General features: G+C 42.5%; 2 protein-coding genes across 2 annotated transcripts; one reads left to right on the top strand and one right to left on the bottom strand.

The window, feature by feature from the left end:
- The first annotated feature begins 2,873 nt into the window (after positions 1-2,873).
- LOC109735152 (sphingoid long-chain bases kinase 1) lies at positions 2,874-7,069 on the top strand. Its single transcript, XM_020294354.2, has 8 exons — positions 2,874-3,152; positions 3,934-4,305; positions 4,575-4,668; positions 4,749-4,786; positions 5,050-5,196; positions 5,334-5,433; positions 6,022-6,473; positions 6,618-7,069. Exons 1-8 carry the CDS (start codon positions 3,123-3,125, stop codon positions 6,765-6,767), a joined length of 1,383 nt encoding a protein of 460 aa, XP_020149943.1. The 5' UTR covers positions 2,874-3,122; the 3' UTR covers positions 6,768-7,069.
- A 791-nt stretch (positions 7,070-7,860) lies between these two features.
- On the bottom strand, positions 7,861-12,332 carry LOC109735151 (uncharacterized). The gene is made up of 10 exons (XM_020294353.4): positions 11,871-12,332; positions 11,361-11,439; positions 11,152-11,243; positions 10,713-10,817; positions 10,534-10,613; positions 10,124-10,214; positions 9,946-10,053; positions 9,581-9,667; positions 8,512-8,580; positions 7,861-8,434 (listed from the first exon to the last, which is right to left on the bottom strand). The coding sequence occupies exons 1-10, from the start codon at positions 12,072-12,074 to the stop codon at positions 8,252-8,254; spliced, it is 1,098 nt and encodes a 365-aa protein (XP_020149942.1). The 5' UTR covers positions 12,075-12,332; the 3' UTR covers positions 7,861-8,251.
- Positions 12,333-15,547: the final 3,215 nt, after the last annotated feature.

The following is a 15,547-nucleotide window of genomic DNA, read 5'->3' as shown; positions in this document are numbered from 1 at the left end:
CAACCGAGTTATGCTTTGACAAATATCTCTAGCAGCACTCTGTCATTATTGTTTGATTTCCTTTTGCATCTAGTCTATCATGCTGCTTGAGATATTTTCTTTCTGTGTCACTATTGTTTACGTGAACGTTCTCAGTTACTATGCTAAGCAGATCATCATTGCCTTCATTAGTAGTTTCACTTAGTCATTTGCAGCTAACTCATTTCTCTTCCTAGTAGCCGCTCCTATTTACCTTCTATGTACATGCTCCTGTATTTTCTTCCACTGTTGGGTCTGAGGGATTTGAAGTTTCGAACGAAATTTTAAATCTCCTATTCACCCCTCCTCTGGTCGGTATACTTTCGGTCCTTACAGATTCATCTAGAGTGAGCTAAAAATCACTTAGAATGCACTCATGCATGTTCAATGATAGAGGATTCTCGTGCGTAGATCAGATGGATGCTTGATATGTCTTCAATGTATCTATAATTTTTTATTGTTCCATTCTATTATATTATCCATCCTGGATGTATATGCATTATTATGCTATTTTGTGTCATTTTTTCGGACTAACCTAGTGCCCAGTGCTAGTTGTTTTTTCCCTTGTTTTTGTCTTTTACAGAAAATCAATACCAAACGAAGTCCAAATGAAACAAAACTTTTTGACAATTTTTGTTGGACCAGAAGACACCTAGAAAGCTTCGGGAGGAGGCCAAAAAAGCACGGATGGGCCACAAGCTCACGAGGCGCCCCCGAGCTTGTGGGCCCACCGTGGCACCTCTAACCCTAATCTCAGCTCTATAAATACTCAAATATTCCTAGTATACCAGAGGGCACACCAAAAATACTTTTCCGCTGCCGCAAGTTTCTGTCCTCATGAGATCTCATCTGTAGACCTGTTCCGGTACTCCGCCGGAGGGGGATTCGATCACGGAGGGCTTCTACATCAACTTTTCTGCCCTTCCGATGATGTGTGAGTAGTTTACCACAGACCTACGGGTCCATAGCTAGTAGCTAGATGACTTCTTCTCTCTCTTTGATCTTCAATACAATGTTCTCTTCGATGTTCTTGGAGATTTATTCGATGTGATCTTCTTTTGCGGTGCGGTTGTTGAGATTCGATGGATTGTGGATTTATGATTAGATTATCTATGAATATTATTTGAGTCTTGTCTGAACTCTTTTATGCATGATTAAGATAGTTTTGTATTTCTCTCCGATCTATTGATTTGGTTTGGCCAACTAGATTGAGTTTTCTTGCAATGGGAGAGGTGCTTTGTAATGGAAGAAGGAGTAGCGAGGCACATATTTGTATTGTTGCCATTAAGGATAAAAATGTGGGGTTTATTCATATTGATTGGATCTATCCCTCTACATCATGTCATCTTGCTTAATGCGTTACTCCGTTCTTGTTAACTTAATACACTAGATGTATGGTGGATAACGGTCGATATGTGGAGTAATAGTACTAGATGCAGGCAGGAGCCGGTCTACTTGTCACACACGTGATGCCTACATTCATGATCATTGCCTTAGATATCATCATAACTGTGCGTTTTTCTATCAATTGCTCAACAGTAATTTGTTTATCCATCGTATGCGTTTTTTCTATAGAGAAGCCTCTAGTGAAAATTATGGCCCTTGGTCTATTTATCATATTATTTTCAGATCTATAAAACCAAAACCCCAAATATACCTGCTGCAATATATTTATCTTTACTTTATTTTGCACTTTTATTTTTCTTTTATACCTACCTCTATCAGATCCCATCCTTGCAAGTAACCGTGAAGGGATTGACAACCCCTTTATCGCGTTGGGTGCAAGTATTTGTTTTTGTTTGTGTAGGTGCTATCATTGGAGACTTGTGTGTCCCTCCTACTGAACTGATACCTTAGGTTTTTAACTGAGGGAAATACGTATCTCTACTTTGCTGCATCACTCTTTCCTCTTCAAGGGAAAAACCAACACAAACTCAAAAAGTAGCAATGCTAGTGGATCAAACTAGAATCTAAGGACTACAATAATTTTGATGATGCAAAAGCACACATATTGAGATAGTTCACATATTGAGATAGTTCGAACCAGTGCCCTATTTCAAGTTCTTCAAAAAAGCCTAGCATGTATTTTATAATAAAATAACGAGCGACTCGTCCCAAGACGAGGGTCTTCGCCTTGTCTCTGGTGGCCTTAGGTCCATGGAGGCACGGTGGACCACAGCCTCTGCCGGTGAGAGGGCTCCTGGTCCATTTTTAGGATTTTTATAGGGTTGATTAGAATTTGTATCATGCTTAGGAAAGCGAGACAATGGTGGCTCCCTATAGTTGAAATAAAGTTTTCCCCGCCTAGTCTTCGTTCCGGCGATCCGTACAACGTCGTCGGAAGGCATGTGGAGGTGTCTCTCCAGCGGATCTCGTGGGATTCAGTCGGTGCTGATCTTCAGTGGATCTCCATGGATCCAGTCTTGGTGCGTCTACGTTCGTGCGTTTACAGGTTGAATTTTTCCGACACTTCTGTTCATCGGTGATGGTTGCTATTTTGATGCGCTGGTCCTATGGGGCATGAGGACGACGACTTTCCGACTGTCTACTAGAAGTTTTGTCAGGCTTCGATGAAGGAGAAGCGATGACGGCGGTGCGATTTCTGCTCGCTTCAGTGCTTGTAATTGTCGCTAGGTGGTCAATGGACCCGATATAATAATAATTATTTAGTGTTCTTTGTACTACCACGAGGGTTAACGAGCAGATTGGAAGTTCTCGAAAAAAAAGAAGAAGATATGTTCTCACTGATTAAGCGTTGGACAACGTGCACGAGTCCAAACCCACATGAACCAAATCGCTCTCCTACACAGTACATCCACTCATCCAAAGAATCAAACCATCGTAGTCTTATTCATCCATCTTCCTCATCCAACGGCCGCTAATCGTCGGCAGGAGAAAACAAACGAACAAAAGGAAAGGGGCACGAAATAAACACCGCGTGCTTCCCCTCTCCTCCGCGATCCCCCTCTCCCCTCTCCTCTCCGTCGCCGCCGCTCGCCGCTGAGTCCCGAGCACCGCCGCGGCCCCTCCCTCCGTTAACTTGAGACTTGAGAGGTGCTTCTTGATCTGAAGCTGTGTGCGGTTGCCTCGCGTCCAGATTGATCATGAGCTCCAGAAGCCTCGTCCGATCCCCGGTAAAACCTTCCTCCCGCTTCCCTAAGTCTGTTCCTTGTTGTATCTCCTAGGCGTAGCTGTCTTTTAGGATTTATTTAGTTTCTGAGTGGGAACTGGAGCGTGCAGATGAGTGAAAATGTCCTTGCTTTCTCGGGGCCGCCAAGAACGGGGGAAGAATAGGAGGGGTAGTTCAACTTTTCTTTAAAAAAAATTCTCCTCTTCTACTGTTCTGCTCTGCATTTTGGGTAGTTAACTCGTGATTTTGCATGTGGAATGTGATTCATTTGCCAGACTTTCGACCACTAGCTCTGAGATCTGTATCTTGTGTCTAGTTGCTGGCTTTCCTTCCTCTCCGTGGGTTAAATCTTAAATGGAGCTGGATCATTGTCGTGTAACCACGAATTTTCAAGTTTTCATTACAAATGGAGAGTTTGCTATGGTCACAAACTTTTCTCCTACTGAATTTTACATTGTTTTTCTATGCATCGTAGTATTACATTGTTTTCCTTTCTAAACAAGTATAGTACTACCTCCGAGCCAAATTAATTGACGCAGCTAGTACAAAGTTGTACTGAAGTCGCGTCAATTAATTTGGATCGGAGGGAGTATTGATTCATAGTGCTGTGGTGGGAAATACTTCACTAAGACTAATGTAGCATCTTATTAAAACATATTAGGGTACTGCTACGTGGGTGCTGCATTAAGTTTTCATCTTGACATGAGCACGGAAATACTCCTTTTTGAGCATGCTGTTGACTTTAGATCTTGCTCTCATATTATGTATGTATCATCATATTGCAGGTGTCCTGTAGTGCTGTAAACGAATGCTTTTCCTACAATTCACGCCGCCCAAGAAGCTACTATCAGTATTCTAATACCATGAAGCTACAAACACCGCAAGCTGGCCAGATGCTTTTGCCTCGCAAATTATGGAAATCTACTCGATTGCAGACCACCCTTCTCACCCAGAGGCGGACTGTATCAAACTGTTGCTCTGACCTTAGTACCACTTACACAGAGCAACTTCCCAGCTATTTAGCACTTAATGTTTTGCAAGACCAATCAAATGCGAAACAAAACAATATTCGTAAAGTCCTTGTCATCCTGAACCCTAATTCTGGATTCCGTAGCTCTCGTGAGGTTTTCTACAAGAAAGTGCAAGCAACACTGAAGGTAAGATGTTCCTAGTTTTGCTATAAGTGAAAATGTTTATGTTGGTTTCAACTACCAAAAAAATCCCTTTCAGTTTCATGGTACTGATCGTTGTAGTTTCTGTCACTATCCATTGAGAGTGTATTGCCCTCTACTTAGTTCTGTGAAATACTTAATTTACACAAGACAGCAGCAAAAAATTCCTTCTGTTTTTAATTGGCCGCATATGCCTGTAAAATATATCTTTTGCTACCTGAGTGCTTTTGAGTTTGAATTTTGATCTGGCGCAGCTTTCAGGCTTCGCGATGGAGGTTGTTGAAACAGCGTATGCTGGTCATGCAAAGGTGCTTGCTTCTACTGTTGACCTCAGTACATGCCCTGATGGTAATATCAACAGCGTATCTGTTTTTGCAATTGTGCTTTCGTTTCATTGCTCAATTCACTGATGTTTCCATTCGTTACAGGCATTATCTGTGTTGGGGGTGATGGAGTCGTAAATGAGGTATTGTTTTCATCTCCTTTCATATGTTTCTCACTGGACTGAGCTGGTAACCTGTTTCACTTTCTGCTGATCTCCATCGGTTGTTATTTGAAGTTTGAAGTTTGAACTTTGAACTGCGTAGCACTCATACTTGTCCACACCTTGTACTTGTTTTGGACAACAACACACCACTGTCATGTATTTCAGGCCTGTCAAATTATTTATATACAAATAGAAGCATCAGTACCCATTCTGCTAACTACATATTTCCATACATTAAACAGGTTTTGAATGGTTTACTTGGTAGAGACGATTTGAAAGAGGCGCTTCAACTTCCTATTGGGATAGTTCCTGCTGGTTCCGATAATTCATTAGTATGGAGTGTTCTTGGCATCAGGGATCCTGTGTCAGCAGCAACTGCTTTAGCTAAGGTAATTTTGTGATGTTATGTTGAAAGTGATAATTTTCTTCATGAGTTCTGTTGACAATTTGACATACTAGGTGGTGTGTTGTTGTCATATTTTACATGTGACTCTGCATATTAATATGTAAGTTCATATTTCTGTAGGGTGGTTTCACACCGATTGATGTGTTTGCTGTAAAATGGATCCAAGCTGGAGTTACTCATTTCGGTTTGACGGCTTCCTACTGTGGTTTTGTAGCTGATGGTAAGTTTGCTTCTTCTGTACGTGTAGCTCTGTAGTGGTGCATGTGATGATTGACTCTTATTGCATAGCTGATTCGAATGATGCTAGTCTGTGTTAAAACTTGGTATTATAACCTAGTTAGACAAGCTTGTGGAAGGTATTGTCTTCGGCAACAAAGTTATATTTTGTTCTTATTTGGTTTGGCTGTTGGTAAAAAGCTATGAATAGAAGAGACTTTGTTTGTGATGTTTGGAGATCATATATAATACAAAACAACAGCAAGAGCGAGAAGGAATGACAGAACTTCTACTTTGATCTTGATAACTATGTGGGATTACAGAAATGCTCATGGTTCTTACCTAGATATTTGAGAACTTGAAATGTTCTTCTGAACACTTCTGTTTGTATCCTTGAGATAGGAACAAGATTAAATTACTTTATGATTTTGATGACATAGAAGAAGATATCAGATTAATTTGCTTTAAAGATCCACTCATGCTAGTTACCTCTTATTGGTTGACGATAATACCCACTAGGCCACAGTTCCATAGCTATGATATTTTTTTAGTCACCTTATAATCTCGAATTTATTCTCTCTTTTTTTTACAGTTCTGCAATTATCTGAAAACTTCCGCCTGCAGCTTGGGCCCTTCCGTTACGTCATCGCTGGCATTCTTAAGTTTTTGTCCCTGCCCCAATACAAATTTGAGGTGGATTATCTATCACCAGAGAAAAATCCTAACTTGGAGTCACCGATTGAAAAATGCCATGGCCAGCTTTCTGATGACAGCAAGGTTAAGAGTGGTACTTATATGGATAGTAGCACTGGAGATAATTGGGTTACGATGAAAGGGGAGTTTCTTGGCATTTTGGTCTGTAACCACTTCTGCAAGCCTGCCCAGGGGTTATTTTCTCCAGTTGTTGCACCAAAAGCTCAGCATGATGATGGCAGTCTGGACTTGATTCTTGTACATGGAAGTGGAAGACTCAGATTATTTTGCTTCTTTGTTGCCTATCAGTTTTGCTGGCATCTTCTACTCCCTTTTGTGGAATATGTCAAGGTATTGAAACTTTTGTATCATTCTCCCCCAATTAAGCATCTCATGACTCCACTCACTCTACGGCCTCACTTTGTAGATTGCTGAGTTGAGTAATAATTACCTTTGTCGATCTTTGACACTCGATTTTGCGACCATTACTTGCAGGTAAAACAAGTAAATGTTAGGCCAGTGGGCAGTACCCACAGTGGTTGTGGTGTCGACGGCGAGCTTCTTCAGGCGGAAGGCCAACCAGAATGGCAGTGCTCTCTGCTCCCAGTACAAGGCCGGTTGCTTGGCCGGCATCCCAGAACATAGAAGTAGGTTTGTGACTCATCCAGAAGTCAGTGCTGACAGTTCCGAGCAATACTACAATGTACCCATTAAATTAAGTGGTTAACAAAGTATTGTTGCACTGTAAAAATGTGTCTTCTGCCATTATTTTCACCCATTCTCTTAAGGTTGTAGATCTGCAGATGAACTCCAGGTTGTAGGCCCCCATTGATGGGCAAGTGTATATTCCAGGAAAAGTGAGGCTTCCTTCTCTTCTTGGCATGGAAGTACAATGCAGATGTAATGTTAAGCTTAATTTTATTCATTATTCTGATTGTCTGTTTAAAGTGGCCTTTGAACACCATGTCTTTTTTATATTTTTTATATATATGCACAAAATTTGTTTGATTGCATAATCTAGGCATCATTGCAAAATAAGCAAGGTTAGCTCAATGAACCACAACTAAATGTAGACTATGAGAAACTGTATCTTGTCTTTATGCACCATTACTCCCATGTACATTTCACTAAAACTCCCAAGATAGAGATAACAAAGCTCCGTTATGTTCACATTGGCAAATGAAATTCCATAGTGATCAATTTGTCTGGTCACAGCGGTGGCACGCTAGGATTTGCAGAGCTTCCAACTTCGTGGGACCTCAACCAACTCTCGAGTATGATAACCATTTAAATGAAGCGGAAAATATACATGCAACCTCAGATCAAAATGTGGATAATGTTGCCAATTGGTTCACGCCAACATCTCAAATTTAAACAACTCTTCCAATTCTCTCAACTAAGGACAAAAATGAAATCATCTAAAAAAACTAAATGAAATCAACTAAAAGAGGACAAAAGTGAACCACCATCTAATATAGAGGTGGACCCACCAAATATCCAATGTTCATGCAACCCACGCTTCAATCCTATATTTGTGCTAGGAATGCACATGACTTTTGAGCAAACCTGTTCTCTGATTTCAGTTGATCGCCAGCTTGAAATGAGAAAATGCCCCCATGGATGATTTTTCAGAGTGGTGGTGCCATCTTGAGCTATCTATTGCAATCCATAACTTCTAGGCAAACACGGCACAGGATTGACCGACGATTCAACTAAATCCAGAGACCGGTACCAGAGCTTATCAACAAGAAAAAACCTCACGGTCTCAGGGAGAAAGAAATTGGCAGGGTCACAGTTCGTATACAACTTTGCATGTTTGATTTTGACAATCTAAGTCTCGCAAATAACTATCCTATACCAGGAAAAAAATTAAACTACCCCTTGCAGTCCTAAGTTCATCTAGCCCACTCGATGTCCATAATAAAAAAATAAACAAACATGAACAGTTTATTCTTAGTTACCCTCAACCTGACACCATAAGCAACCGAGTCGTTTGATGATTACATGGGTATGAGCTTTGACAGAGACTGTCAGCACAAGGAGCTGGTGGCCAAAAAACTAATACTTTACAATTTTGATAGCCCCTGATTGAATATGGGCAATGTTCATATGATGGGAGCGTCTCCATTTCAAGCTCCAGCTGCCGAATTTGTCAGCGATGAGCGAGTCGGTGACGTGCATGCAGCAAGATCTCGTTTGCTCTTGGACTTCTTCATCTTTGCTTTGAATCTGGACTTAACCATCAATGTGTCCACTGTGTTTGCAAAGTTGCCAATTGCCATTGCAATAAGCAGGATCCCACACACCACAACCTGTGACAGCATGCTAGGTTATAAAATGGGTCCAATATGATAAATCATGGTTGCATCAATAGCTAGAAGTTCCTTACCTGCCACTCAGGAATGATCCCTCTATGAGCTGTCCGAAGAAGTAAAAATCCAACATAACCCTCAAAGACCTATAGATAGAAGGGAAGTCAAGATAATTGCCTCGGGCATTGTACATTTGTGAGAGAAATATTATAACTTGATGTTATGAGGCGAGAATGCTCACTTGATTGCACAGAAAAACCAATCTAGATAAATGACCTGATACTATTATTCAAACAGGTAAAACAGGATCTAGATAAATGACCTGATACTATTATTCAAACAGGTAAAACAGGAAAATTTAGCACATCATGCCAAGATCAAATGTGAACTGTGAAGACAAAACTAGTCTATCCTTCATGAGCTTGGGTTGATATTTGCATATTTAGGCCCTGTTCGGAACTTGCCCGCTCCGCGGAGTTGGGGAGCTGGGTTTTGGCAGCTCCATAAAATTAAGCTAAAGTCTGGTCCACTCCCGGAGCGGAGTTAAACGAGCCGTTAATACTCCCTCCATTCCAGATTACATTACTCGCTCCTTCCCTTTCTTCTCCCACCCCTTGGTGTATTTTGTTTCGTTAAGACGAGCATTTGACCAACACTTACACTATTAGTATGTAACTAGATAATTGCCCATGCGTTATAATGGGAGCATAAACATTCTAGTAGGTTACCCTATGATTTACCTGTCCATATTAATGTGATTGTGTGAAAAAAAAGGATTTAATTTGATAAGCACTTATTGGTAAGTACAAAGTTGAGTCACTTATTTTGGGACGGAGGGAGTATTTATTAGCTTACCCAAGAAAACAGATTTTTATTTGGCAAGCCAGTTGAGGCAATTTTTAGGAAATAGCGATGGAAAAACCATGAGATGGGAGGGGATAAATCAAAATGGGAAGAGGAGGGGGAACGTATGTAAGGTTGGACGAAGGACGAGTGGACGACAAAACCTTATTTTAAGTAGGAGAGAAGAGATTTATGTGATACAAAATCATAACCACAACGAATCTAATGACATCAATTTTATGCCACATAAAGTATATACTAACAGAGTAATTGTTGGTCAAAGGCTTAAAGATAACAGCATACCTGCAAGAGAAAGAGGATGGGACACAACAGCAATAGTTGGCCTTCAACACCAGCAGTCTCGCCCCACACGACGTCCATCCTTTTAGCCTGACGGAAAGAAACATTTAAGTTAAAGAAAACTACTTCGACTAAAGTTTCAGCAGATGATTGCACCGGTAAATGGATGTAGTAGAAGTCATATGGTGCCTAAACATGCCATGCGACAAGATAGATGGTGCAAAGATAATTTCAGTTGAATAAAGTTCATAAAAATCGTGAAGTTATTCACAAAAGGAGCTACTGATAAGGAAAATAATAGGCTAGAGCTACCAGAGTAAATACAGAAAGAACCAGTTTTTTTGCCCTTCTCTATCAAAATGTATTACCTTCCCCAAAGCAATTCGAGTATATAGTCTTTGACGTTGATATCTGTTCTGCAACATCATGGCAAAACCTTGCATCACAGCCCAGCACAGAAACAACTCGACACCTCTCTGCAAAAAGAGCACAGGCTAAGCACATGCTTCCGTGTTTGGAACAGAAGAGAAAGATCTATAAGCATACCTGTTTGCGGGCACAATCAGGTTGTCCCTTAATCCCCCATGTGAGGCTCACCAGAGCCATCAGCATGGCACAATAGTGATGGCATACCCACCTTAAGAATAAAATGAACTTTTGTTAAGTGCCAAATGCACCAAAAAGAACTAACTTCACTGGTGATTATATGCATAATGAGTTAATGACTTTGAAAAGAACAGACAAAATTATAACAAGTGAAGGCCAGCAAACAACATGTCAGAGGTGGATAAACAGGTATTGAAGAACAGAATTGTTGTTATCTTTTAGTCAGGTAAGGCAAAGCATCATAATATCCCCTTCAAATGAGAGATGGAAATACTGGCCGATACTAAAATGCAATGAATCACCATTAAGAAAAAACAATGGATCCACAGTAGTTAGTGATTGTTCCTTACCAAGGACGGATATCACTTCCATTAACTCGCAATATGTTCTCTCGCAAAGCTAAAGTTGTATAGAGCAATAACAGCCAGGCCTGTTAAACATAATATAAATTGACCTGTCAGTTTATCTTTCAGAACATAGCATCAGTTCATATTGTTACCAGATTACCTGAACGAGCATCAGAGCATACCTGATATAGCTGAACTGGCAATGCTGGAAAACATCCATTCCATAGCCATGACCGAAGAAACAACAGAATCATCGGAAAACCAAGAAACACTATGGCAGTCCTATCCTGAAAAAAGAGAGGAATAAAGATTAATAAGTGTAAAGTGTTTCCAGCTAATGATTATTATCTATATCAGTACACGGTTCTCCACAAACCTAACATCTATATCTGCAAAACAACTCAGACATTGCTCAGCAGGTACATCTTTCACTTTGTAGAAGATTTAAATGATAGTATTCCCCCTAAAAGAGTACTCGGATCAAATGGAAAACTAAATTTCAAAGCTGTTTATCTATTGGTGGCTCAAACAAACTTGCAGCCATCTTCATGCTAAGCTCTCATTTCAAAGTATGAATAGCGGCTTAGATTTTCACCAATGATAACACAATTTGACACATACCCTGTAGCTATTGTATTCCTCTTTCACCTTGAGCTGTACCTCCTTCCTTGCGCGGAGATTCACTGGTCCCAATAACAGCTTCAAAAAAGTGCCTGTAAACCCCCAAGACCGAAAAATATTAGAAGAACAGAACCTCAGAAAAGAGAGAGGTATATATGAATATGACAAAAATGAATAACAAGCTCAAGCTGAAGAAGAGCAGCAATCACCATGCGCCTTGCTAGGGAGAATCGCCGCAATGTCACCATCACTTATGAGGCATGACGCTCGATCCAAGTCCTCGTGGACCTGCCACAAGCACACAAAGAGGCCAGAGTCACATCAGCAGAAGAAAAGCATGCTGCATGCACATTGTGACGATCAATGAATCAGCAGCATCAGACGCATATAATGGCGCGGTGATTCAGAGAGACAGGGTCCCAAAGGCTCCCCAGGCATCCACGGGTACGTCCTGGCAGTGCCGGAAGTCAAGATTTCCACAGCGCACCAAATTGCAGTTCCACGCACGCACGTAGATCTTCCCCAGTGAGTGATCCGGCGCGGCGAAGCAGCGCAGCGCAGCGGCGCGGAGCCGAGCTTGCAGCGCTGGGAATCCTAGGCGCAGCAAACACCCGTGCGGCGATCTCCTAGGCGACCCGCCGACACGCCCACGCCCAGGCACACTTGGAGAAAGAGGAGGATGACCCGCGCGGCAGCCTGGGAGCAGCAAGGTTGGTTACCTTTTCGGTTTGTGCGTTGGCGGCGGCCTTGCGCAGGCGGGCGAGGTCCTCCCTGAGCGCGGCGGCGCGGCGGCGCAGCGCCTCCTCCTCCGCCCACGTCCGCGAGAGCAGCGCGGCGGCGGCGTCCTGCAGCTCCCGCGCCTGCTCCGCCGCGCGGGCCGCCGCCTCCGCCGCCTGCTCCCCTGCCTTCCTCTCCTCTCCCATCTCCTTCCTCCGGCGCCCTTTCCTTCTCTTCTCTCGCTAGCTGCTAGCCCCCTCTCCCTTGTCGCTCTCTCTCTCTAGTCTCTACTACGCGGCAGGCTGACGGGTGGAGCCCACGGCGAGGGGAGGAAGAGGGAGAGAGGAAATGGGCAGGCAGAGAGAGGTGTGGGTTGGTTTGATTTGTGATCCGGTTAGATTAATGCGGTGCGACGAGATGCGATTTGCCCATTTCAGGTCTTCTTAAATAGACCAGACCCCTTTGCCTTTCTTTCCTTTTCTTTTCAGTTTATATAGGGGCAGTGGAGATGAGCAGATTTGGAGGGTGTTGCGATTAGATTTCTATTTTTTTTCCTTTTTCTATCGTCGACAAAAGTTGTCCCTGAGATGCAAGAGTCGATCTCAATCACTTTCTAAGCACACGTGGACGGATACCTAAACTATCTAGTAGTAGTATCTCTACGATAAGATCACGGTAACATTTATTCTCAAGAAAAATATATCACTCCCTTGACAGTCAAATTTAGGGGGCGAAGGGACATGCAAATTTCAAATGGATAAGAGTTAAGACCTGTTTTTATTTTTATTTTGCTTTTTAGGGGTTTGGTATGTTTTCTGTTATTCTTTCGAAGGAGATAATGTTTCTCGTGGGATGGTGTGGAGTGTGGACGTGCGGTTTGATCGCATGAAATACACTCGTGTCCTTGCTCTGTCGATGCAGTGCGATGATGCTTGTGTCTTTACGTGGCGGTTTATCTTTTATGGTTTGTCGTGTTTGTGTCATTAGCCGTGCACGACATTGTATATCGACGTGGAAAGAAGCCCGTGCCACGATATTTCATCCTTACTGGTGTCCTCACATCATATGAGTGTGAGCAGTTATGCACATCACTAAATTGAACACAAATAGATCTAGAGATAAAAATGGAAATTGTGACGAAATGGTCTTTTGCTTTGCTTTACTTGGGTTGTCATGCACTATCTTCGTCCCTCATCACACGTCAATTTAGATATGATTTTATTTTGTCCGTGATCTCTCCTTGATATTTCTTCTATGTAGGATGGTCACATTTGTATCAACCCAGAATAAAAATAGATAAATATTCTTAAAAACTATGCAAGCAAGGAAAATGTAAAAATAGATACTACCAAATGCCCTACAACAAACGGTCTCGGCGGTTGCTAGGAAAGCAAAGGCTCTATGGTTTACCAAAGGACATGTAAGGTTCATATTTAGGAGACCAACGTACATGCAAATTTCAAATGACTAAGAGTTAGCACCTAATTTTATTTTGTTTTATTTTTGAGGAGTTTGGTATGTTTTCGGATATTCTTTTGAAGGAGCTAGTGTTTATCGTGGGATGGCGTGGAGTGTGGATGTGCGGTTTGATTGCATGAAATACACGCGTGCCCTGGCTCTGTCGATGCGGTGCGATGATGCTTGTGTCTTTACGTGCCGGATTACCTTTTATGGTTTGTCATGTTTGTGTCATTAGCCATGCACGTCATCGGATATCGACGTGGAAAGAATCTCGTGCCACGATATTTCATCCTTATCGGTATCCTCACGCCATACGTGTGTCAGCAGTCATGCACATCACTAAAGTGAACACAGACAGATCTAGAGATGAAAATTAAAATCGTGAGGCAATGGTTCTTTCTTTGCTTATTTGGGTTGTCATGCACTATCTTCGTCTCCCATCGAACACCAATTCGACATTTTCATTTTGTCCTTGATCTGCTTGATATTTTTGCTCTACGGAATGGTCACATTTGTACCAACCCAAAATAAATAGATAAATATTTTTACTAACTATGCAAGCAAGAAAAATGTAAAATAGATACTTCCAAACGCACCACCACTCAAAATGGCAGTTTTACCCGTGGGGACGGGTATCCGTGGGGATTTACCCGCTAAGAAGAGGTGATGGGGGTCAAAATCCCCCCATGAGTATAACAGGTCTGAAGGAAATATGCCCTAGAGGCAATAATAAAGTTGTTATTTTATGTTTCCTTATTCATGATAAAGGTTTATTATTCATGCTAGAATTGTATTGATCGAAAACCTAAATACATGTGTGGATACATAAACAAATACCGTGTCCCTAGTGAGCCTCTACTGGACTAGCTTGTTGATCAAAGATGGTTAAGGTTTCCTAACCATAGATGTGTGTTGTCATTTGATAACGGGATCACATCATTAGGAGAATGATGTGATGGACAAGACCCATCCGTTAGCTTACCGTAATGATTGTTCAGTTTATTGCTACTGCTTTCTTCATGTCAAATACTTATTCCTTCGACTATGAGATTATGCAACTCCCGGATACCGGAGGAATACCTTACGTGCTATCAAACGTCACAACGTAACTGGGTGATCATAAAGATGCTCTACAGGTATCTCCGAAGGTGTTTGTTGAGTTGGCATAGATCGAGATTAGGATTTGTCACTCCGAGTATTGGAGAGGTATCTCTGGGCCCTCTCGATAATACACATCATAAGCTTGCAAGCAAATGACTAAGGAGTTAGTCACTAGGTAATGTATTATGGAACGAGTAAAGAGACTTGCCGGTAACAAGATTGAACTAGGTATGAAGATACCAACGATCGAATCTCGGGCAAGTAACATACCGATGGACGAAGGGAATTACGTATGTTGTCATAACAGTTCGACCGATAAAGATCTTCGTAGAATATGTAGGAGCCGATATGGGCATCCAGGTTCCGCTATTGGTTATTGCCCGGAGAGGTGTCTCGGTCATGTCTATATAGTTCTCGAACCCGTAGGGCCCGCACGCTTAACGTTCGTTGACGATATAGTATTATGTGAGTTATGTGATTTGGTGACCGAATGTTGTTCAGAGTCCCGGATGAGATCACAGACATGATGAGGAGTCTCGAAATGGTCGAGAGGTAAATATTGATATATAGGACGATGGTATTTGGACATCAGAAGTGTTTCGGGACGTACCGGGAAGGAATCGGGTCACCAGAAGGGGTTCCGGGCACCCCCTAGCAAGTTATGGGCCTTATGGGCCAAAGGAGGGGACATACCAGCCCACAAGGGGGACTGGTGCACCCCCTCCCTTGTTTGCCCAGCCCTAGGGAAGGAAAAGGGGGAGGGCTAGCTCCTCCCGCCTTTCCTCTCATGGGAGAAAGGAAAAGGAGGGGGCGCCACCCTCTCCTGCCTTTCCTCGCACTCCAAATAAGGAAAGGGGGGGAGCGGCTTGTGAGGGACCCCAAGTAGGATTCCTCCTATTTGGGCGCCTCCTTTGGCTGCTCCTCCCTCCCTCCCACCTATATATGTGGGAGGGGAGCGCCTAGCACACACCAGATCAATTGTTAGCCGTGTGCAGCGCCCCCCTCCACCGTTTACACCCCGGTCATATTTTCGTAGTGCTTAGGCGAAGCCCTGCGGAGATCACTTCACCATCACCGTCACCACGTCATCGTGCTGACGGAACTCATCTACTACCTC

The sequence above is a fragment of the Aegilops tauschii genome, chromosome 7 (assembly GCF_002575655.3).
Source record: "Aegilops tauschii subsp. strangulata cultivar AL8/78 chromosome 7, Aet v6.0, whole genome shotgun sequence".
NCBI classification, from domain to species: domain Eukaryota; kingdom Viridiplantae; phylum Streptophyta; class Magnoliopsida; order Poales; family Poaceae; genus Aegilops; species Aegilops tauschii.
Note: the sequence above shows the minus strand (reverse complement) of the source record. Positions and strands in the feature narration are given on the sequence as shown.